Below are 25,105 nucleotides of genomic sequence, written 5' to 3'. Positions count from 1 at the left end.
TTTAATCTGTTCAGCTCCACGCGTTCGGAGAGAGAAAAAAGGCGAGGAAGTCGAACGCGCGCACGGTCTATTTTTATTAAACATTTCAAGACTGCGAATTGTCTTTTATACATAATGGAATCTTTCGCATTTTTTTAACCTTTATTTGTCATCTTAAATTTTAGATGTGGAAAGTGTGTAACGCAGCTACGAGGAACAAACCCTAAATTCCGACCAATCATATGTTTTTAAATCCCAGTCCGCATTGTTCCGATTGGTTGGAATTCTAATCTGCATCTACAAATTTAATATTTTTGATTTCTAATCTCAATTCCGATATTAATTTCAATTTTTTATTCAAGGAGCAAAATTATTTGAAGCAAAATTTCTATACATACGCGATACGACTTTCGAATTGGATCTCTCACCGCGATCTCACGCTGTTTAGTAAATTACTAGAAATGCACCACGCAGTAATCGCAACATTTTTAACACGTAGCGAAATATGTTTTCATCTCCGCTCTCCGCTTACACTTTTTGTTCTCTCACTTTACAGATAAATCGCGCTGCGATTGTAAACAATGACGACAATGAGCGACAGCGATGACGACCAGCCGCAATTGAGCTCGAGTACGCTTGCCGCGCTACAGGAATTCCTAAAGGAGAAAGAGGAGCGAGAGAACTTGCTGAAACGTATATCCGAGGAAGATCGGATACTACCAGACACTCCCTTCGCCTTCGACGAGGACTGGGTGAGCGAGAAAATAACACCATTTTAATTTTGCTTCAGATTTTTTTAATTCTGGAGAAAACTTGCGCACGATCTCGACGTTACAGCAATTGAGTCAATTTTGGTACAATGACGACACGGTAGAGACTTTTGTCAGAGGTGCCTTAAATTCCACCCCGGCGAACGGAAAGATCGCTCTGGTATCTTGTCCAACCCTCTACGGCAAATTGAAGAAAGAATGCGGTGAACGGCAAGGTACGATTAGCACTCGCATCCTCAATACGTGGAGTAATTTGCAGCCTGAGTGCAGTGGAGTTAACTAAATTATAAGTTCGCAAGTATATTATTTTGATTGCAGTTACCCTGTTTGAGTACGACAGCCGTTTCAAGATATTTGGCAAGGATTTTGTACGGTATGACTACAAGTTTCCTCTGGACGTGCCCCGGGACATGTCCAGCCAGTTCGATTTGGTTATAGCTGACCCACCGTTCCTCTCGGAGGAGTGTCTAACCGAGACGGCGGTGACGGTGAAGTTTTTGACCGAGAAGAACATCGTGCTCTGCACAGGTGTGTACGGTCGTCATTTTTCTGTTCAAATTTCTGTTGTGCACCGATTGTCGTATCGATACAAGTAGGACACTATTGTTTCGTGTGCAGGTGCCGTTATGGCGGAACTGGCGGAGAGGCTGTTGGACGTTAGAAAATGTGATTTTATTCCAGGTCACAAAAACAATTTAGCTAATGAATTTTACTGCTACTCGAATTTTGACTTTGACGAAACTTTGAAAGAGTGAACAGTATTAGACACGGTATATTTGTGATAAATATATTTAAATGTTGATAATCTCGTGCATACTTTTTCAAGAACCGATACGAATGGAGTCCTAGGTACCTTCCCAATTGACAAATTTCGCATTTCTGTTGTATTTGTATCTCATTGTATCATACGTATGCGTATGTATGTAACGTGTGGCTATTTGAATTTACGCGGGGAAGTAATTTGAAGGTTAGGGAATATCGAAATGTACCGTCTGTTCTTTTTCGAGCAACTTTCTGAACCGGTGCACCCTGGTGCAAAAAGTTGGACAAGGTTCAGAAAACACTCGTGGACTCGTGTGCGATAGTGTCGCCGTCACTCGTCTGCAGGTTAGGTTCTGGACCTGGACTCGTCTCGAAATCATATTCATAACGGGTTTATCAATGTGGACGATGGATTTACTACTTAACTTGCCGATTGATTAAAGACATAATTTTCGAAAAGTCTAAAATCCGTAATATGTCGAATGAATTCGTGCATTCCGTTACGGTCCCGCGTATTTACAAGTTCACGGCCGACATTGTTCGTCGCGTGCGAGAGGATGGTGCCAGCCTGAAGACTTTGATTTACGAGAGGAAACATCCCGTAAGTGTAAAATAAAACGGACGAACGAACGATAGGGAAGGGAAGGATATGAGATTAATTTTGATAAGACCCCAAGGTTCTTCTAACTTCGTCGATTACATTGTTACGTACAATCACGATGCCATAAAATTGCCATAAAAATGTAATATATCGTGTACGATTCAGAATGTAGCCGGCATATACGGTCTGTCGGTGAATACCTTACGAGCGTTGCCTCGGCTAGACCGGCTGCTCGACAAGACTCAAATTCTAACGGAACAACCGCGTTTGAATCCCTGGCTAGCCAAAGTTCTCATAACGGAGCTTTTGTGGCGCAAGGGGTGCCTGAAGAGCCGCTCCAAGCCTGTCTTAACCGTCCTAGCTTACGAGAACAGACTACGAGAGGAGTCGAAGAGCCTCGGCTGCACGGAGACTCTCGTCGTTCGCAAAGAGAAAGGTAATTGTGCTAGTCAGTAATCGCTGCATGCTTGCATTTTTTTGCAGAGACGCTCGATCTTCGGCGGAGACTCCTCCTAGGGCAGTAAAGGCATTCTTCTTCATGGTCCTGATTATTCGCAACTGCAGAATATTGTCCAGTCGACCGAACAAACAAGTTAGAGTCGGAAAGCTACAAGATCGTCAAAGCAGATCTTGTCGTCGGGAATCGATTTGCAACAAAGAGAACAATTGCGCGATGGGCCCAGCAGCGGTACTCGGAACGTTGTTCCTCTATAGCGTCGCCATGTTTACTTTGCCGTTTGCTGCCTTCTTTGGGATACAACGTTTCATGATATTAGAATTCCAGGCTGATACCACCGTGACGAATTACATTTCTGTACTGGCTGCCGTAGTCACGGTGAACTTGATTATCTCCTGTTACGCTTATCAGGCTTTAAACGAGTCTGTCGACGAGAAGGAACAAAGCGAAGATCAAGTAGAGAGTTTAAATGAGAAAGCCGATTAAAATAATTTTTTCTTTTAAAAAGTTTGTAAAATGTCAATTATTTTTCGTCGTGTATGAAAGAAAAAACCAGCATTTTTTGTCACTTAAACTACAGTATGTGTATCTAATTAATAGCGTATATGCTTAATAGAGAAAATAATAAGTTTAATAACTGAAAGAGATGTAAATATATACATATGTAAAGACTGTATATAACGATGGACAATCTTTACGTAATAAAATAGCAACAAAAAGTATAGTATTTTACTTTGCAAAAATCAAGTTGACCTCTAAATCCTTTTTAAAAAACGATATTTTTATTCCGCGTTCTACACGAGAAGTAGGAAAAATTTTCTTTTATCATTATATTCCATAAAATCAGTTGTTTAGACACTATCGTTTAGACTTTACTAACTCTTGCGTACTTGCTTTAAGGAGCTTTATAGATATTGCTCTATAGATTTTTATTTTATATGGAAATATATATTTCTGATTTTATATTGCGAAAAATGCTGTACAGTGTAACTAAAACAGATTTGATATAACATAGATATGTCAAAAATTGGATTTGATTTTTTTAAATATATAATTAAAATTAAACAAATTATAATGTAAATTTGATTTTCTTTGAATTAGATATAAAAATATTTCAATATAAAAAAGATACGTATGTATAGATACAGTAAAAAGAAAGAAATTTGATCTAATAAAAAATATTCATATATATTTGGTTTATTGAAAAATTAAACTATTTTTCCCCCTTTTCTATCATTAGATCAGATTCCTTCCTTCCCTGCATACATTTGTGTATGTGTGTGTGTGTGTGTGTGTAGTAATAAGTATATATTTGCCGTATTTAATGGAATTCTTCAAAAAGATTTGATTATTTTTCTTTTTTCTTTTCAGTGCAAAGGCCTAGATACGTCCGTGTCAATACTCTTCTGTTGTCAGTGGAAAAAGCCATCTGTCTCTTCCAGGAAGATGGATGGCAATTACTACCCAAAAGTACAACATACTCTTCGTATCTACAATCCTTATCGGAATTATCAAATCCGCATTTTATACAAGATCTGCATATACCTGAAATGTTGGTTTTTCCACCCCTGACACCCTTTCACGGACACAGCGGTTATAAAAATGGCGAGCTTATTCTTCAGGATAAGGTATATAAATTTAAAAAATTACCTTTTTAAAGAAAAATAAATGTCACCAAGTGCGCGCGCTAGTATGAAAAACTGTTATATATTGAAAGAAATCTGTTGTACAAAATTTTTTTAGTATATCCAATTAAAAATATAAAATAATTGTGCATTATAATATAAATGGTATTGATTTTCGTAAAAAAGAATGTTTAAGTGAATAATAAGTGTTGGTTAACATTTCATAATTTTAAAAATGTTCTTAAAAAAAGTAATGAAATCAGAAAGTGTTGCGTCAAATGAAAGGAAATATGATAAACGTCCTAAAAAATTAAACATTTAAAAACCCATCAAGATAATAGAAGATACTTGTATTTAAATGCAGTTGAACGGTTAATAAGAAGATATAGAACATGATTATGCAAACAGACTATTTAAATCTTTAAATTTTATTTTCCTATTGTATAAAATTTTAAGAAATTTAGTTAAATACAATAAAATAATTATGATGTGTGTACAATATGGACAAGAAGTATATATATGTATATCAATGATGTATCAAAAATAAAAGACTTAATTTTGAAAAGAATGAAAGAAGTAACAATATAAAAAATGAAAAGATTTAGATAAAATAAAAAAATATTTAATATAAAGAACTTGGCACTGCTAGACTAAGTAAGAATAGCAGAAATAAATGAATAAATATGAATAAATGTGTACTTACATACGGTACATACACGCGTGTTCAGGTTCAGGTCTAATTTAAAAACATTATGTGTTAATTTTCATTGTCTTATATTCCGAGATTCAACTTTTACTCAACTTTTATCAAATTTTAGTAGGTTACTAATATATAAATTAGCATCAACAAGATTTAATCAATTGATCAATGATTAATAAGATGCATTCAATAGGTTTATGTTAAAATTTTGTTTTTCATTCAGGCTAGCTGCTTGCCGGTGCACTTGTTGGATCCTGTTAGTGGTTCTGTAGTGCTGGACATGTGCGCTGCGCCCGGCATGAAGGCTACTCATGCGGCAGCAAAACTGCAAAATTACGGGTATATATAATACACAGTTTGTTCTCCAATAACATTCTCTGTTAGATATCAGATTGCATGAAAAATGGAAACCAAAAATGTATGAACAGAACTACTGAAGATTAATCTACCGAAAGGAGATTTATTTCTACCGAAGAAATCCTGCGATTAGAAAAGAATAGAGAAAAAGAGAAAACAAATTAATAAACGTAATCATCTGTTCTATCTAATTTTAATAAAAGTCAGGGAAAATTTCAGAAATTAAGATGTTTTAAAAAATGAGTAGTAAATTATTAAAAAATGTCAAACGGGTCATTTTAATCACTTTGATGTTTCGACCAATTTTAGTATTAAATATTTCATCTGATATTTTTTTATACAACTATATTTTATTAATTAGTCTAAATAAAATAATTAATGTTTTGAAATGGATACTAGTATAAATTGTTTTTATATAGGAAAGTTTATGCTGTGGAGATCGATGCCAAGAGATTTGAAACCTTATTGAGTCAGATGAAAAAGACTCATTCCCTCTGCGTGGAACCTCTTAATCAAGATGCTTTGACTCTCGATCCAAAAAAATATTCACATGTGGAATATATTCTAGTTGATCCAACTTGTTCTGGATCAGGTAAGAGAATCCTCCGCTTTCTAATAAATAAAATCAAATTTAAGTTAAGCCAAAGAAGAGCATATGTAATACACTAACAATAAATGTCAGAATAGGAAAATGGGAATTCTAATTCTTTTTTTGAAATGAACTTTCTTTGTCGCATTATTTCCTATTTACAGAAGGCACCTATTAAAGTAATCGTTTATTCTATATTTAATCGCTATACAACTATCCGTTGTAAAATACGACATAATTTTTATTTTGTATGTGATTTTACGATATATATAATTTTATGATATTTTTATTAAAGGCATTGTCGACAGACCAAAACAGAGCGATATGGATGGCAAACCCGAGTCAAAGCGTTTGCAAAATTTACAATCGTTCCAAGTTTATCTTCTTAGATACGCGCTGTTCAACTTTCCAAATGCAAAGAGAATAATCTACAGCACTTGTTCTTTACACCCCGAGGAAAATGAAGAAGTAATAGACGAAGTTCTCGCCGATATTGGTAACGCTTATCATCTGGTACCTGTTAGACAATTGCTAAAAAACAACTGGACTAATTTCAGCTCGAAAAAATACAACTGCGGAGATACATGTTTGTATTCGAAGCCAGATGATGATTTTTGCAATGGTTTTTTCGTAGCGGTATTCGAGAGGAACTTTGATGTGACTCTGCCAAAGTGCAAACACAAAGGGGGTAATGAATATAGAAATGTTATCAGGGCTAACTTGAATGTCAAGAAAGACGACACGGCGAAAACAGATCCGTATGAGCGAGAGAAATGCGTTAAGAAGAAGAAGAAGAAGAAAAAAGAAGAAATTTCAACAACTGTAGATGGACAAAGACAGATATCGACTGATATTGTTAAATTCGTAGTTTCCGAAATAGAAAATAAAGGCAAAGTAAAGACAAAAGAGGCAAAATGCAGTGAAAAAGAAGTAGAAAAAATGGACGTTCGCAGCAATTTGTCTAATTTAAATCATAAATTGGCATTAAATAAATCCAAAGATATACAAAAGAGGATGTTAGATGAGATGGAAGCGAAAAAATCGAGGAAGCAACGATTAAGGTGTGAAAATGCACTTGAGGTGGAAATAGATAATGACACATTGGATGCTAATTATGGTGAAAAGGAACAAAATGAGGAAATTGAAACTAAACCGTCCAAGATAAAAAAGGGAAAGAAAAAAGCAACTAAAGAAATCGTCAAGATTGATAAAATTTATTTTCAAAAAAAGAAACAACAAGAAGAAATTGCAATTGTACCATCAAAGAAGACGAAAAGAAATGAAGAGAATTCTTAAGTGAGATTAAATGTTAAATGAAAAAAAAGTAATATTGTATTTTTTTCATCTTGCCATTGTCCCTTATTACGCGTTTAGAGACACACACGACACATCCATGATATATTATAAGCAATATATAGATGAGAATATAAAAATTGATTGTTGGAGCGTTGAATTTTTAGAAAATCTAGAGGGTCTAGAGAAATCTGTGGTTATTTGTCTTCTCGATATCTTTGTTTAATTTTATTCATTTCTTCCGTCATCCAGCAATATAATACTTGTCACTATACCTACTTACAGTAAGTAAGAAAACCATTTGTCCGCTCGCTCAGTTCGCGCACGCTCGATAACTGAGCGAGGGTGCATATGGTTTTATATGTATATATATATAATATATATTCCAGCTAGATTATAAAAATTCTGAAAGAAAATTAAATGCAGGCTTTACACTGGGCTGCATTCGGATTCACCCGGGGCTGCGTTCGAAAACTTTACTCGGGTGCGCATCGCATCGTTCTATCTTTGTTACTAAAAATTGAACAAAGACAGAACGACGCTGGTGTACACCCGAGTGAAGTTTTCGAACGCACCCCTGTGTGTGCTTGTACATATTTATAGTATATTATATATATACACACACACACACACACACACACACACACACACACACACACACACACACACACACACACACACACATATATATATATGTATACAAATACAAGTACTCGTTTTATCAGCAATTCGCGACATGGTAACATGGAAGCCTGTTGGCCTGCTTAAAGTCAACCGATAAGCATGTCGATTATGCCGAGGTATACATATATACATATAATTGCGGTGAAAAAACCTTTTCTGATATATATATATGTATAGGTATAGGGTATAGGTATATAGACGTTGGTTGATATAATTATGCGATAAACTATGATTCAGTTTTCTAACTTGGCCCTTCACTGCGCGAGGCACAACACACGTTACTTATTATTAACTTGCTAGAATCACGTCGCGTGAGTCACGACACGACACGAAATGTCGAGAAATATTGTCTATTAGAGCTATAACTTAAAACTTAAAATAATAGTAAGTATATTAGGTATAACATATCGATTGTGAAGTGTTGGGGAAACTGAAACCATTACGCGTTAGAACTGGCGCCAAAACTGTTTTCATATATACGTACGTTATTTTTTTTAAATCCGTATACGTACCTTATTATAATTTTTGTGTTAAGATTCGATTAACGATAAAAGAGTTAAGAACTCTTCACGTAATCGTAATAAATGTACATAATTCGACGTTGTAATGTATTAGTTCTTATTACTCGCGGCTATATCTCAAAGGTACGTAGAAAAATGCTTTCAATTTACTCCTTCCTTCTTTACTTTCGATCGAAGAGATCGATTTTTTCACGACATTCTTACACTTGTTTATCCATCAATTTATTACTAGTGATTCTCAGTGATTTATATCTCATTGTCAATAGCAGTTTTTAAGCAACTTGCGAGGAAACGAAATGTTTAGGCTTTGAGGAAAGAGTTGAAAATCTTTTGTGTTTTAAATATTTATTTTGCAAACACGAATCGTGTATTTTGTATGCTTTTCTCTCTCTCTCTCTCTCTCTCTTTCTCTCTCTCTCTTTCGTTAATACAGCTTTAATATTCATATCTATAATATTATAAGACAATAATAAGGTACACGCGGATCCAAGCCCTTGGATCTTACATTACTTTATTTACTGCGACTTTATAGTCACTAGATAATTCGTTACAATTAATCGCATAAATTTCTCAATCTTTTACGTTTTTGTAAATTTGCGACAACTGAAGGAATAACGCAAATATTTTGGAAAAGTCGAAACGTGGAATGTATAGTGTACTACTTTGTAAAGAGTCGTGCCGCTCTCCGTTGGGAATAAGCATCATATGTCATACGCGATTATCGGAAAATATTTGCTAATTAAGGAAAACGCCGAAAGCGCCGATTCGTACTTAATAATGCGCCCTTCGCGTTTCTTTGAAATTTTATTATTGTCGGTGCAACAAGTTCTGCGTTCACTGACACGGGGCACGGGGTATCGGCATCGGCATCGACATTGGCATCGACGATCGACGCCGACGACACACGGGCGTCGGCCCGGTCGGCCGTGTCAGTAAACGAAGAGCGACGACGGAGACGGAGACGCTGAGGTTGCGCGCGGTCACTCGACGTCGGGACGCCATCGTCGAAGGACGCATGAATATGTATACTGCCGCCGCAATCCGCGCCGCGATTCAGCCGAATCAACTTCGATAAGGTGATTCTCGTCCGCGCGAGCCATATACTCCCGCGTCGATATAAACTCGCCGCCGTGCCGTGATAATGATTTCGCGAATGAGATAATACCGTGAGAGAATCTTTCACCCCGATCATCGGCGATTATCGGCATTATCCAGCGTTATCGCCCGATCGCGACCGCGGCCGCGGCCGCGGCCGGCGCGGCGTAGTGTCAGTGAACTTTGGTGAACTTGGAGTGCTTTTCCTCAGCGGAGTCTCGTTTTGTTTTTCCATTGCAGTTGATCGGATCGAACCAAGTTGTATGCAGAAAATGCAGTTTATCGTTTATCGTATACTTTAACATCTACTAAATGAAAAGTTAAAACTACAACACCGTTACACAGCTGTATGCTATTATAATTATATGTTTCCACTTTTGATATCTTTCATATTTTTTTTTAATGTTTAACGATTATAACGTAACGATGAATGTGATGATACGGTAAAGAAGTGATCTCTATCAATCGAGATAAACGACTTATTAGCTTCAAAAATCTGTTTTTCATTTTTTTTTTTTTTGACAATGGACAATGGAGTGCAAAATAAATTTCTAATAAAAATTTTTTTCTAAAAATTTAGATAAGGAGAGAGAGAGAAACATGAGTTTAATCAATTGAAATTGAACAATGTTTAATAAAGAAAGATAAATCTTACCCTCGAAAAAGGCTCGATTGAATATATTGAGAAAATTAGTAGAAAAAAGGAAAAACAAAACATGAATACTAAGGGCGAAATGTAAATGCCGTAATCCGAGTAATTTTTATAAAATAGATACCATATCGTTATTTTTTTTAACGAAAAATAAAATTATGGATGCGAAATTTCAATATGCGATTTAAATTGTTTAGTGTCTTAAATCTATATTTTCAAACAAAATAAGAAAGTAGACACATTCGTCTAAAATATTACTATAAAATTTTTCCTTCTATTGACTTTATTGGACTGATTGTGAATGTGAATTAATATGATAATATGTTTGCATGAAACAATAACGCTTTTGCATCGATTCATCGACGTGTCACATGGCAAAATAGTCGCTAAATAACAGAGATTGAACGAGATAAAAAACGAGCGTATATAAATCATTGCGGAAAGCACCCGGTACTGTTTTGCATTCGAAAATAGTGTGTCACGCACGGCGTCAAGCGTCAACGGCGTGATGTCTCGTGAGTCTCATGCATGCACTAGGTATGCACTGTGCACTATGCGCTATGCAGATTATTGCAGATGTAGGGGCTGCTGATCGAGTGCTGGCTAGCAGAGGATATAGTTATTCTGACTTGATTACAAAAATACTATAACTATATAAAAGGTATATAAAGCCAGAACTCAGACAAAATTAACGTTATATATCGTTATTAAAATCGCGGTAAGATATCCGAAAACTAAACAGACATTACGATTATATAGCATGCCATGTATATATCAGTACTATCAGTAGTCGCAGTCAGTCAGTCAGTCAGTCACCCGTAACCGCAACAGGAGCGTAAAGGGGCGACGTATGAGAGTTGACAAAAGACAAAATATATATACATATAAGTATGTGTATATTGTCCGAGTTGCTGATCGATGGACCTGCAGTGGGAGCTGCAGTTGCGAAATAAAAACGGCCGATCGATCGGGAATCCCGTTGGCTATCACGCAACACGTGATCGACTGGCCAGCACTCACAGTATTCTCAAAGTGGCGATTCGTGCAATGTGATCCGATCTACAATTGTAAGAAACCTTGAAATGTCAAAAAACGTCGTTCACAACGAGCCCCACTCGCGTTTGTGGTGCGCTCTAATTGGCGTTTAATTTTCCAAGTAAATTCACTCGCTCGATGATATATATATATGTATGTATAATGTTTACATATCGGGAATACAAAGGCAAATACTCCTTCATTTTCGTAACAATTCATAATATTTTTTTTCGATATTGTAGACGCGATTAGAATACTATAGACTCAATGATGCAAAATCTGTTGATCGTATATACAATTATACATTCCAGAGTTGCTATAATTGCATGTAAATGGAATTGTAGTTTTAATAATATTTGACTAGATTTATCTTTTTTTACTTTATTCTGATTGTCCATTAAATCTCTCCTTCAGTAAAATTAATATCTGTCGTCACATTTTAATTGTTTCACCTTCGTTATACATTTCAATTCTTAATTCCCTTATAGTTTTTAACTAATCTCTTTAACTTTGTAATAAATTTGTTCCTCACTCAGGTTGCAAACACTTAGGTCCTGACGTATAAAATTCAACTTTCTTCTATCCGTTGAGGATCTGGAATCTTTTTCTGCAATCGTAAGAGCACTGGTCGAGTAAGCGAACGCGCGGAAGTGGCGGCGGCTTCGCTTTGCGGATGATCGAGACTGAAAATCAGCCGGATTCGCGTGCCAGCAGACAGGGCGAGCAGAACGAGGATCTCCTCGTCGCTGGCGGCGGTAACAAGGTTGACAGTGGTGATCGCGAGTCTGGTGACCAAACAGCTGTTGCAACTGCGACGACAGTGGAGGACGCAGGTGAGAGAGAGCGAGAGAGAGAGAGACCCAGATTGCTCTCAAGTATACCTGCTTCAATCACGTACGTGAACGAGAATCGATCCTCGACAGCTACATCACATACATTAACTTGGACTGTATATACTTGAACTTTATACATATAATTGAACTCGATATTCTTAACTCAGATCTCGAGCAGTCTTCTTACTTTGAACTCTTTCCTCAATCGTTTCCTTTTTTAATCTCTAAAGAGTCTAAAGCATTATTGGCACGCGCGTGAAATGATAACGTCGTGCGTGGATATAATCATAATCATGCAGTTAGTCATTTTTATTCTAGGCAAGAAGTGTATGTAGTAGCGTGGGAAGGCAGTGCGAAAAAGATAATTTTATTTACAAAAGTACGGATGATTAATAATAGGCAAAATTTAAGATTAAGGATGATCGCGATACAGATATTTGGCTAACAATTAAGTCAGCTTCAAAAAATTCCGACTCTACTTCATTCAGATGCGATGAAGAAAGAGGAGCAAGAAACGTCGCGGATTCACGAGAATTCGTCCAAGGGCGGTGTCGCCGCGAGCATCGCGACGCCCACCGCGGCATCGGCGATGCCGGTGGAGGACGACGAAGAGGAAGAGGAGGCAGAAGAGGAGGAGGAGGAGGAAGAGGAGGAAGAGGAGGAGGCGGAGGAGGAGGAGGAGGAGGACGGGGACGTGGAGGGTGGAATCGCAGTGGAGGGTGGAATGACGACGCGAGAAGAGGTCGGGGGTGTGTTTGCCGGTGGCGAAGGTGGGGGTGGAGGCGGCATGGCCGGCTACTGGAGGCAGAGCAGACCCTCCAGTCCCCGCATGCCGCCTCCGGAGCAGTCGGAGCAGCCGAGCCGACCCAAGAGCCGGCACGAGCTACAAGCCGCGAGATATAACAACCTCGGGTACTGGCGAGCGAGAAGAGTCACCTTTTATAAAAATGGCGATCCCTATTTTCCAGGAGTGGAGTTTAGGTAAGCATCGTTTCGGTCAATACCTCTAACCGAACCAAGAAGCCTGAAAAAGCCTCAAATCGAGAAACATACTTGCTAAACTTATCATTATATGTCGTAACATTTTATTCATTATGCGTATCTCACGCAATTAAGATAAAAACATCTTTCTCTTCCTACGCTGAAGGCATAATGGCACAGAAAGCATAACAAATATATAGATAATTTCTTATTTTTTCGCTGTTCTATACATCTCTCTTTTGTTTCAGTAACATAAAACACATACTCGATAATTGTTCAAGTAATTACTGTTAAATTTTATTCAGAGATTGAAAGAAAATTATTAACATATTGATGTGATATAAAATAAAAAATTAATCACACACGTGTGCGCGAGTTATACATACGTCCGTACGTACGTACGTACGTGTGTGTGTGTATTTCGAGGTAGAGAAAGAATGGTGAAAGATATATAAAAAATTGAAAAGAGAGATACACGATGCATGCCAATATGTCTCTGAACAATATGTTTATTTAGTTGACTAACATTCTAATTAATATTTTTATCGAAGGTTTATGAAAATGCATTTAATTAATGTAAAAGCATCAAGCATCGTCGACGCAAAAGCATTGTCACGACAAAAAAGGACCCTACTCTAAAAAGGATAACATTTATTTGCAGTGAATTATATTTAGATTTAAATAAATTTTGCTTAAACGCATTCAATCGTCAAATTATGAATTATATGAATTAAAATCTGAATGAAGATTACGTTTCACGTTTTGTATATTAGCTTTGTGGCATTGATTAAAGTTTTCAATCTTGTATTACTCTTTCATTTTACAATAATGTAATTAATAATACTTCTAAGGGAAAATTTAATCGAAATTGATTAAAGGATTTCAAAAGGATGTCTCGTAGGGCTTTGAAACTCTATATTACTCTATATTTATATACTTTAGAGAAGTTTCTGAATATTTTCAGATTTAAACCTGGCCGTGACATTGGTTCTTTGGAGGCTCTACTGGATAGATTGTCTCTTCGGATGGATTTGCCGAGAGGGGCGCGCCACATCTTTTCGATGGACGGTGATCGAAAGATCCATCTCGACGAACTTGAGGACGGTGCCTCTTACGTAGTGTCCAGCTACAAGACTTTCAAGGTAAGAGATCTTAGTGCGATTCATCACGGGAGTTCGATTATTGCAGAAAGGATAAATCAAGAATTATTGTTCAAATTATAGAATGTATATCGCATATCTTAAGAATGAAACTTTAGTTGGTAGAATCTAAAATCAATTTAGAACGGTCTGGAACATACACATTTGTTTGATCAAAAATTATTAATTAATTTCCACTTTCATAAATAATATAATTTATGCATTTTTTTAGATAAAATAAATTGATGTAATAGTTGATGTAATCTTGATAAGAGAAAGTACAGGAACACGTTTCGTAGATAGTGAAAGTGTGTGTTAATCACATCCGATTAAAGCGCTAGCTGGTAACAACCTCGATACTCGTGAACTTGACTGACGTTGTAAATACGTCTTCTTCAAAGCACGACCGATTTCATCGCGCTACAAATGCGAACATTCTGGCGTTTTATTTCCTATCGCCGATGTTCACCACGCATGAGAAATGACATATTTATAATTTATGACAAATGTAAAAGTACGTTAATGTTAAACTTTTGTAGATTAAAAAAAAATTTGTGTTATTTATCTTCTTTACAGTACTGCAAAAATATAAAAACAATACTTACTACAAGATTAGTAAAAACTAATTAATTAATAATTATGCGAATAAGTATTAATGAGAATATAATGATAATATCTAAATTAGGAGGAATAAAATACGGATTATATGGACTTAAATCTATGACATATCTTTTCTTTAGTACAAAATAAATTTAACGAAAATTGAAAAAAGATTGCAAAATTTCGAGCTTTCTTTCGTTCTCATATGCGGATTAATAATACGAATAACCAATTATCAATAACCATATACTATTATTGCTATCGTGTTTTGAAATTGTTATTTATGAATAATATTTTAAAATAACCGTCAGAAAACGCATATAAGCGCGCGCGCGCACACACATACACGCATACACGCACACGTTTTATACAAAAATCGTATAGGATTAAAAAAGAGTAAAAAATACAATATACTAATAATGCGGTTATAGAATTTAGCGTGCCGCTATATAAATGTGTCGGAATATAGATTTTCAAAAATAACTTTTAGAGAGATGTGATATAATAATGATTTATAAGAATACTCCATAGCATGTAATGTTGCTGACGACGACGCAACGACGACGAGGACGTTGTGTGTATCTGGCCCAGATCAGTTTCTTAAAGCAGGCCGCACGCAACGCAAAATTGTATTTGAGCGGAGAGCGCTTTTTTCTTTTCTTTCCCTCTTCGCCCCCTAGGAATAATATATATATATATATATATATATATATAAATTTATATATATTTTAATTTTATGATTTGCCTTGCTCCAACATTTTATATATCATACAGTATTAAATACTTATTTATAATATCGTACAATTTAAAATTATGTTGCAATTTATAGAAAAGAACTAACAAATAAAAATGTTTCTTATCTATTCTATCATCTGATTGCTTGTTAAGTTTATGAGTGCAATGGATGAGAAGCAATTTTATTTTGTCTTACGTCATTCGGCATTATGGATCACACCCTTCCGTTACTTCAAAGGTGTGACCAATTTAACTCGTTGTGTATTACGATGCACTCTGATGCAATTACGATCCAGTTACTTCGATCGCCAACTATATGTAGGATTATTTTTTAATACACCAAAGTGGCTAGAGCTTATGCATGATTCTTCCATTAAACAACTGGCCTTTGCACATGCCGATTGACCTCAACTAACTTCTCACCAGATCAGTATTCTGAAATGTACAACTCACTTTACAATTTGATTGGCTAAAGAGAAAGAAAGCGAGAAGCGAAGGAGGGAAGGGGGCAAAGCGACGATTTGACAAGATAATCATTCGAGATAATTTTTCCGTATTAATTTTATAAGTTTTTAAATAATCTTTAAGAAAATAAAGCATGTGTGTTTCTTTTTAATGTTTCTACAATTTTGCAATTATCTGCGAAATTAATAATTATTTAGAACATATTTAATCAAAGTTACTGTACCGAGAGAGAGAGAGAGAGAGAGAGAGAGAGAGAGAGAGAGAGAGAGAGAGAGAGAGAGAGAGAGAGATATCTCCAGTACAATTTTATTCTCGATAAAATTTTTCAAAATTTGAAGTACACCGACTTTTCTTAATATTTTTCGAAGATCTGAAACTGCATTTTTTTAAATGTATTTTTAAACGCGATACATATCGTCTTGCGTATGCTCCAAACATGTCCTTTCAATCTTGTGCTATAATATTCGGGCAGATGCGTTTACAGTGAGAGAAGGAAGGGAGAGATAATTTTTATTCCTTAAACAATGAAAATGTGTAATAAGGAAATAGAGAAACGTAATAGTGATTTTAAAGTGTCGGTATGTCGGTATCGAACGGGGATGAGTTTGCGTAGAGTGGTCGCACGTGTATTTCTTCCTCCGTCAGAGTTTCGCTTTCTTTTTCTTCCCTCTCCTATTTCTCTCCCTAGATTTCTTTCCATGCTTCGGTCTCTTTCTCTCTTTCTCTCTATATACTCTGCTCTCAAAGCCATTTCTGCCGTTATTTTGATACTATTGCGATTTGTAAAATATACCTTTGTTAAACAGAGCAATTCTTTTAGAACATCTTTTTCATGGCGTTTTTTCTCTTCTCGTCACATAGTAATGTGTAGAATATCCAGATATATACAAGATATTCCAGATTATCCTTTTCTGCGAATTTTCAGTTAATTCAAAGTCAATTTTTTTCGTTATCGTATATAAATTCAACAGAAACTTTTCCGTTCTAGTTCTCTGTTTTCCTTGCAAATTTTTTATATCGAACATGTTAATAATCAAGTCTGTTTATAAAGTTTAAGGTCCGGTAGCACCAACATTTCTAAGGGGACAGTTAGAAAGAGACGAAGAGTGAGTTAAGCTAAGATTAAATGTTATGCGACGTTGGTCTTAGGCAACCGGGCCTAAGAGTTTTGCAAAAGTTTACTTGAAACTGAAGAATAAGGAACTGAATAAGCTTTTATTTATCCGCAAGCTACTCCAAATTTGCTCCATTTGTAATCGGACATTTGTCTCTATATATAGTTTAACATTTTTGTAAAAGAAAGACCGATTTATATTAAATTTTATCTACGAATAATGAAATTATAACCGAAAGATACCGCGATACAAAAGTCGTGAGGTTTCATTCCTTCAGAGTCATTTCCTATATTGCGCGAAATATGTAGTACGTCGATCTGTTTTGCATTCCCATTATCGTCAATTTCTGACAACCTAACATATTAAGTACACGTCCTTACATTTATGCTATCACGACAGAGATTCGTGCCATTAATTAGATTTTTATTATATGTTCGTTCACCTTCGTTCTCTTTTCCAAGCGCAAATTGCGTGTTTGTTCCTTGCGTTGCTTGCCACGCTATTGGTGACCTAATTACATACTACCAACAAGAAGTCACTATTGCCAGTCGTGTGTGCCATGTGCACAATCCTTAGAACGTAAAATATATGTACCTATAGTCACTGTAACTGCATAAATAATAGGAATACGGCAATCTTTTGTAAGTACAATAAGAGATCTATATCCGCATATATAGATTACGTTTCACAAAATTGCTATTAACATTTTGTTAATAATTCTCTAGAAAACTATTAATGCAATAGAAAGTAATTAAGGTTCGTAGTTTCCCCAAACTATATATAAATTTTCCTTGAATGCTTTGATGATTTCATAATAGTAACCAACTCGATTTTCTTGGTCAGAACACCTGAGAATGCATGAATCACGGAGTAGTAAGTGGGAGGTAGGAGAGGGAGGGAAAGAGAGAAAGAGAGAGAGAGAGAGGGGGGGGGGGAGAATTCCTACTTCCGTTAAGAAGGCCGTTGTAGAGGGTGGCAAGAGAATGGGGGAGAGACCGTATCTCATTGACCGTTGGTCAACCGGGCCTCTTGGGATCAATAAACACCAAGTTCTCTTTGCTTGGTTTACCTTCGAGAAAACGCTGCTTTTAAAGATTTCAAGTAATCTTAAAGTTATACAAGGTCGTTGCTCCAGAAAAATCTTATTTTGCCGATTGTTCTCTCATCTACTCTCGCTTTTCATTTTTCTGGATAACTTAATTTCTGTGTGAAATTTTCCTTAAATTTACCTTTATCAGCGATTTTATATCTGTGTATAAAACGTGTACATAAAACACACACACACACACATACGCACGCACGCACGCACGCACGCGCGTAATTTCCTGTGCTTCGAATGGCTGTATAGCCATTTATTCATGCCCAAATCAACGACAGTCCCAGCATTGATATCTCCGTGATCGATTGCATTGTTTGCCGTAGTTCATGTCACTAAGATAGCGTGGGAATCAAAGAAACGCGACAAGTGCGCAATATATACACACACAAGTGTTTTCATTAGCATTCATTAGATATACTTTTTAGTTTAGCTAGACTTCTTATCCTTCTCCGTAATCGCTGCTCTATCGAGCGATAGCTGACGAGTGCTCCTTACTCCAGCTATTATTTTCTCCGGCGAATTATTTTTCCGTAATCGCTACGGCACGTTTTGAATCACGAGACCTTGATATCGTCACGCAACATATATATGAGAGAGCACGTTCTTCATTTTCATATCGCAAGGATACCTCACGTTAAGTTAGAAACGAGCGAAAAGAGAAGTAGAAGAAAAATCGTTTGGCGTTTGGAAATCACGATATAGGTTTTTCTCTACAATTGTTTACGCGGTGCTTTATCAATATCAATAATATCATTTACGGCAGATTGTCAGCCAATTGTATTGCATTGCTCGGTTGGAAGATTTTTAAAAGAGTTAAATCTCAGCCATGCCAATTTCTAGAACATTTTTCTTTCAAACTTTAAATTAACTTCTTAGAAAACTTTTTAATGTGGGTAATGAACAAAGATAAAAATATTTAAAATATCAAACACACAAATCACAACTGTAATATATTGTACAATATATTATACAATAATGAATAAATGAATAAACGATAAAATGTAAAATTGAAAGTATGTAATAATTCTCATTTTATTTGTGTGTGCGTAGTCGTGTTGAGAAAGCAGAAAGCTTGAATATAAATGTTAGCGTGCTAATCTATTTAATTAGATATATATGTCTTTTTCACGAAAAATATGCAACCCGGTAAAATGACTTGTTCTATACGTCTCTTATTGGTTTTTCCAACAATTTTCCAAGAAATTCTCCATTTTCTCGTCGATTCACTCGATTGACTGAACAGTTTTGTATAAGTATCTCATTGTGTCTTTGTTATTATCTTTTCATAATTTTCTAAATTTAAAACTTTGTTCTTAATCTCTGCTAAGATATTTAAGAAATTCTTAAGCATTAAGTTTGGCATTGAGAAGCTTATCGAAAAGATTTATTGTCGCGGCTTATCAACCGCGCAATTTTTTCTAATCTTTTTTCGGAATTATAATCAACTCAGAGATGACATTGCACGCGATAGTCGCAATTATATTGTAATTTTACACGCATTGTATACATGTACGCGGCATATGACAGAAATACTTTAATTATGACAAAATTAATATAATATCTTATTTAAAAAGAATATGAGAGAGAGAGAGAGAGAGAGAGAGAGAGAGAGAGAGAGAGAGAGAGAGAGAGATACACAATATAATATACAATATATAAAACCAGAAAATTTTCGCGCATGCGCGTGCGTGCATGCGTGCGTAAATTTTACATTTATAAAATTAAAATTAGTAAAAGAATAAGAAGATATACATTTCTCTCTTGTTCCATATATAAAATCTCAATAAACCAAATAACGAGATTATTAGTTATGAAATTTCTATAATGAAAATTTGAGAGAGAGAGAGAGAGAGAGAGAGAGAGAGAGAGAGAGAGAGAGAGAGAGAGAGAGATGGGGAGTGATGAAATACTAATGACGCCTGGACAAGAGGTTAAAGCATCATATCGATGTAAACTTAACGGAAGGGTTGATCTGCGAGAAAACGAGTAGTGGGCTGACCTTTATTCTGTATGAATACATTTCGACTATTATACCTCCTGCATTCTTATATTGAGGATACAAATTTCGTACATGATATAGAGCGCTGCCATTTAGTCACTTTAATCACTTTTTATCACCTTTTTTTTACAAGCCACTAAAATATCACTATTGTTCAAAATGTCATTATGTCGTGTCATGTTATGTCATGTAAAACATTATAACATGTAAAACACAAGTATTCTATTCGTATTTTTGTTGTCTCGTCTGCTAACAATTGCTACTCGTTCACTGTTGCTTACTTACTTGGTACTCGGGTCCGGTGTCTCAGCATCTGATTACTTACAATTAGCACCGCGAACCGAATGCTATAAACAAGTGGCGTTGCTGATATGAAAGGTGCGTCTATCTTTATCGATTAGATGTAAATTGTAAAACAAGGACAGAATGACACAACGCTAATAGTATGCTCCGGATGGAACCTATCTAATCATGCTGCCGGAAACAAAAATGCAAAGATGAAAACAATTGCTAGGTAAATATACAAAAGAATGTTTGCGTTTGGCCTTTCGCGACCAGCTCGGAGACATTCTTGGTCTGGATAGCCAGAACTGTCCACTCAGTACTCAAATCTTTTTGCTTTATCTAGATAATAATAATGTTTAAACTTTTATTTTGTTTGGCTGAGTCTTTATTTTATTATATGTAATGAAATGTACTATTTGTTTTATTTAATAAAATTGCACCCGCGGAGAGATTTACTAATTGTATTTGTACATCGTTCAATTTCCTGTTTTGTCCTTATTATAAATTTTAAATCATTTTGTGAAAAGAATTTGTTAGGTACATTTCTGGCTATCCAAAGGTAAATCTGGGAAAATAAAGGTAAATGTTTTTTTTTCTTAAATGACCTTAATTGCCCTAAAAATGGTCCGATAGCTGGGTGGCAGCGCTAATAATACGCTGACTGGCAATTATTCTTTTGTAAAAGCTATTTACAATAACTTGCACTAATTTATATTAATATAAGATGTTTATTCTTTTTATCAAGTCCTCTTAAATGAAATTACTGATGCTTACAAAATTTTTGTCAAGATAATTATATTTGAATGAATATTTAAGTGTTTCATATCTTTTCTGTTATGGCACTCAACTCAAAGGTTTATACACGTATATATTTTTTAATAATCTTAAATTTTTGAGTGCGTGAATCTGTAATTTGTAATACATAATGAAAACACATAAAAATCTTTTGTATTTGAAGACAGAATGACAGAAATAGACTATAATTATTAAATTTAACTTTTAATATAATCGGTAATATGTTTAAAAATACTTATTGAGAAAGCCATTGGAGAAAAATTCAATATGTTCTTTACCTGCATAATTTGTTACAAAAGAATGACGATGTAAAAAGTATAATATTAATGACTGATCTTTTGTTAAAGAGATAGTACGCGTGTTTTGAAGTCATAACTCAGCTTATTGGACTATTAGCCTCGTTAGCTCTTTTTTTCTTCTCTTCAAGATCCATTTTTAGTATTAGTCTTACGTAGCTAATCAAGTTAAGTGCTTTAATATATGGGCTGAATTTCCTGGGAAATCAGGTTTTTTTTCGTGAGAGATTTATCAGGAAGGCGTGGGCGTTCTTAATTTCCGCGGATGCTTTTATCGCCTTTTATCGGAACAAGCACTAATCACAATGGAACTTGCATCATCCAAACTTATAACAAGAGTCAAAACGATGCCCATTGATCAATCGACTGTAACAATAAGATTAGTCGAAGTATATGCGTCTGATTACTATTGGCCATTCGGTATATTGAGAATTCTTACATATAAGATATTAAATATTAAATTCTGATAGTTTTAGTATTTAGTTTATAAAAATTGCATGCAGATGTGCGCGCACAAACTCACAAAACACACACATACATACGCAAATCGCAAGCGTTTGAACTAAAATCCTTAATAATTAATCTTTCGTGCGTCATTTTTCGATCGATCGTCAAAGAGTAGAGAATAAAAGTCAAAGAGAAGAAAAAGAACGGCCCAATTGGTCAAGAAGAAAAAAATTTAGGTAAAATAATCTTGACAATGGAACATTCAGTAATTCATGGACACTCTGTACATCATTTAAAGAAGAAATAAAAGTTGCCCAATGCCATCCAGGTGCCGTGACGCAAAGCACGCGCTCAATATATTCATAAAAATTACGGGGAATAAAGGGGAACGAAAAGGGAAATTGTTGCAATTCCCTTACTGCCTTGTAAGCAGTATCAGAGCATTCTGGATTAGTATCGCTATACGGAAGGTAAGAAGAGGGGTGAAGGCAGAGAATGGAAGAGGAGGTGAAGGGTTGGGGGATGGTTGGTCGTCCTTGAGCGGCGGCAGCTTGAGCCCTTCGTAAGGTATGGTAACGTAAGGTGGAGAGGTGTGGTAGGGGATGTTGCAGCACCCCAGTTTTCAATACAACTATCCCGCCTCCTACTTGCCCCAGTAGTCGTCCATTGAGCACAGTCGCGGTTGTATCAGCCTGTTCGGTCCGTATTCGAAACAGAGAGAGATAGCAATTGTGTCACGCAAATCAAGATTGACGAAAAGATATAATCAATTGTAACTTTCACGGTGACTTTCACGCCAAATATCGTCATATCATAACTTTTTCCGTGGATTGGTGAATCTAATGTCGAAATCGAAAATCTGTGATTATCTCCTCCGGTTGATCGTAATAAAAAGTCGCGATTTTTTGCGTTATTTTACGCTTTTAGCTTAATTCTTTCAATATTCTTAATTCTCGATAAGAAAATATCATTGTTTATCTTCGATAACTATGAAAGGTTATTAAGAATTGAGATTAAGGATTTGTGTATTGCGATTGAAGATATTGAGAATTGTCAAGAACGTAACGCGTATAAGCGCAGTGAAATGATGCAAGTTTTTTTAATCATCTGAGGTCGCGATTGTAATCAAAGCAAGATCTCGTTTGATCTTATAATCTTTTTACAAAACACATTTGTCGTGACGCATTTGTTTAATGTCTCTTTGTTCAGTTCTTTCCGAAACATCCGTAACGGGAATTTATTCCTTTTCAATGCTCGTGGAGAATCGTTGGGGATTGATGTGAAAATAGATTCGATTAAAGATATAGAAATACGTATTTTCAAGAAAAACTGATACCACAGAGGACAAACTGTGAAATGCCAGTTTTTTCGGGTCATATGAGTTCGCGTATCGTATACATTCGACATATTTAATGTGGCAAAAGTGAAGTGAATCTTCAAAGGTTGCAAGGGGTCAATTGAGATTCACAATTGAGTCTGCAAGTTTGTCTTCGTCCCGATCGGACGAAAATTCGGAACCGGATTTTGACCCTAGGCGAGAAATAGAGAACTCCTGCAGTGACTCGGAGATCGAATATCACAGTCAAGACTTGAGCTGCTGGACAGATAGTTTCGTCGTGTTAATGAGCGATTCCTTTGAAGTGATATCGCTGCCGGCCGACATGATGCAGGTTTTCTCAATATTTATGCGATACGACGACATTTCATATTAAATTCATATTCGAAATATATCCCGAAACAAGACTCAGAGATTTGGATCTAACGTATATATAACATCTAGATATGGGTAATATAAGAAAGAATGTAATGTGAGAAAGAAGTAATGAGACAAATATTATAAATATTTTATAATTTTGTACTTTTCTCTCTTACATTTTTTTAAATTAAGGATTTAAAATCGAGACAGGATGAGATACGATGGGAAAATACGTCAAGGCCAAATTTGCCTTATTTTATCGAATTTCTTTCAAAATGTCATATAATATAAAATATGTTAAAGGAGATAATTAAAGTGATAATAATAGTGAAATATAGTGAAATAAATAATAATAATAGCTGTATGTTATAGCTGTATGCTATAGTGTATTGAAATAGCTTAAAAACATTGAAATATGTTTGATAGATTTAAATAATAATTTTAGCACACCTCGCGGATGTCTCTATCGCTGTATATAGATATATATACGTCACGGAAAGTATAAAACGCGCGAATAAACTAATGACAATAATAATTTTAAATCTTCCACGATAGCCGGCCAGCTACGGGAAGAAGAACAACACCTGGTACACTACCCCAGCAGGCGGTGGAGGTAGTAGGAGCGGTACCACTGGGACCGGAAGTGGGGTTGGAGGGTGGCAAAGTAGACCGCCAGCGGTACCGAGTCTTAGCCGGAAAGCCTCCATCACTGAAGAAGCGCCACCCCCTGGGGGCGGAAAGCCCTCTTCGGGCCGTGTCATTCGTATCGTTAACAACCACGACCATACTGTTCAGGTAGGTGCGGTAACAACCGAAAGTTGTTACTTTATTACATCCGAGATCTATATTAATTTACGCATTAATTTCTCTCTCTCTCTCTCTCTCTCTCTTTCTCTCTTTTAAAAATAATATAAAAACTGATGAAAATTCAACACGCGGTTAGAGACGTTTAAGAGTAATAATTTCGAAACATTTCATTACGTGGCAGCATGTCTGTAAAAACTTAAAAAGTTATCGATCATATCCCACTATGCCTTATGCTCCGTGGTCCTGTTATGAACCGGGCCTACATTTTCCCCTACATTTTTTATAAGGATAATTTTAACCTTCTCTTTTCAATTATTTGTTTTATGTTTTATTTAAATTGAGAAGCTGCAGTAGTTGATAGTTTCACATTTTTCGAAGTAATTTAACTTGATATCTAGTTTTACTTGATATCTAAATAGTTAAAATTTCTTTGTCGTTACATTTGTTAACGTAATCAAGGACATACAAAAATTTAATCTAGTTTAAAATAATCTTATTTTGTCGTCAGTGCCGAGTTTTATTAAATCTTCGTACATCGCAACCCTTCGAAGAAGTTTTAGAAGATCTTGGACAAGTGTTGAAAATGAATGGGGCTAAGAGGATGTTCACTGTTTCAGGACAAGAGGTTAGTATTATCACTCAAATTTATATACAATATGAATTAAAATTAAAGAACAATACTAAGAGTTTGGC

General features: G+C 35.6%; 3 protein-coding genes across 5 annotated transcripts in view; all 3 read left to right on the top strand.

Moving 5' to 3' along the window:
• The first annotated feature begins 271 nt into the window (after positions 1-271).
• On the top strand, positions 272-1,554 carry LOC143905228 (EEF1A lysine methyltransferase 1). Its single transcript, XM_077420496.1, has 4 exons — positions 272-731; positions 817-964; positions 1,068-1,277; positions 1,368-1,554. The coding sequence occupies exons 1-4, from the start codon at positions 561-563 to the stop codon at positions 1,502-1,504; spliced, it is 666 nt and encodes a 221-aa protein (XP_077276622.1). The 5' UTR covers positions 272-560; the 3' UTR covers positions 1,505-1,554.
• A 137-nt stretch (positions 1,555-1,691) lies between these two features.
• On the top strand, positions 1,692-7,168 carry Nsun5 (Nop2/Sun-like domain containing protein 5). The gene is made up of 6 exons (XM_077420479.1): positions 1,692-2,112; positions 2,278-2,548; positions 3,941-4,197; positions 5,118-5,233; positions 5,671-5,843; positions 6,136-7,168. The coding sequence occupies exons 1-6, from the start codon at positions 1,987-1,989 to the stop codon at positions 7,134-7,136; spliced, it is 1,944 nt and encodes a 647-aa protein (XP_077276605.1). The 5' UTR covers positions 1,692-1,986; the 3' UTR covers positions 7,137-7,168.
• An 809-nt stretch (positions 7,169-7,977) lies between these two features.
• Positions 7,978-25,105, top strand: part of Dcx-emap (Doublecortin-domain-containing echinoderm-microtubule-associated protein) — a 31,454-nt gene continuing 14,326 nt past the window's right edge. The window contains exons 1-6 of one of the 3 annotated variants that reach the window (XM_077420459.1): positions 7,978-9,414; positions 11,657-11,953; positions 12,442-12,934; positions 13,899-14,076; positions 24,161-24,400; positions 24,921-25,037. In XM_077420459.1, the coding sequence (XP_077276585.1) occupies positions 11,794-11,953; positions 12,442-12,934; positions 13,899-14,076; positions 24,161-24,400; positions 24,921-25,037 (1,188 nt within the window). In that variant the 5' untranslated portion in view covers positions 7,978-9,414; positions 11,657-11,793. Of the gene's footprint in view, positions 11,954-12,441; positions 12,935-13,898; positions 14,077-21,359; positions 22,682-23,118; positions 23,580-24,160; positions 24,401-24,920; positions 25,038-25,105 lie in introns of those variants that run through there. The other 2 variants (XM_077420458.1, XM_077420460.1) reach the window with 2 other exon arrangements.

The sequence above is a fragment of the Temnothorax americanus genome, unplaced genomic scaffold (assembly GCF_048541705.1).
Source record: "Temnothorax americanus isolate GAGA-0224 unplaced genomic scaffold, ASM4854170v1 Scaffold6, whole genome shotgun sequence".
In the NCBI taxonomy this organism is placed as follows: domain Eukaryota; kingdom Metazoa; phylum Arthropoda; class Insecta; order Hymenoptera; family Formicidae; genus Temnothorax; species Temnothorax americanus.
This window is presented reverse-complemented; position numbering and strand designations above follow the sequence as displayed.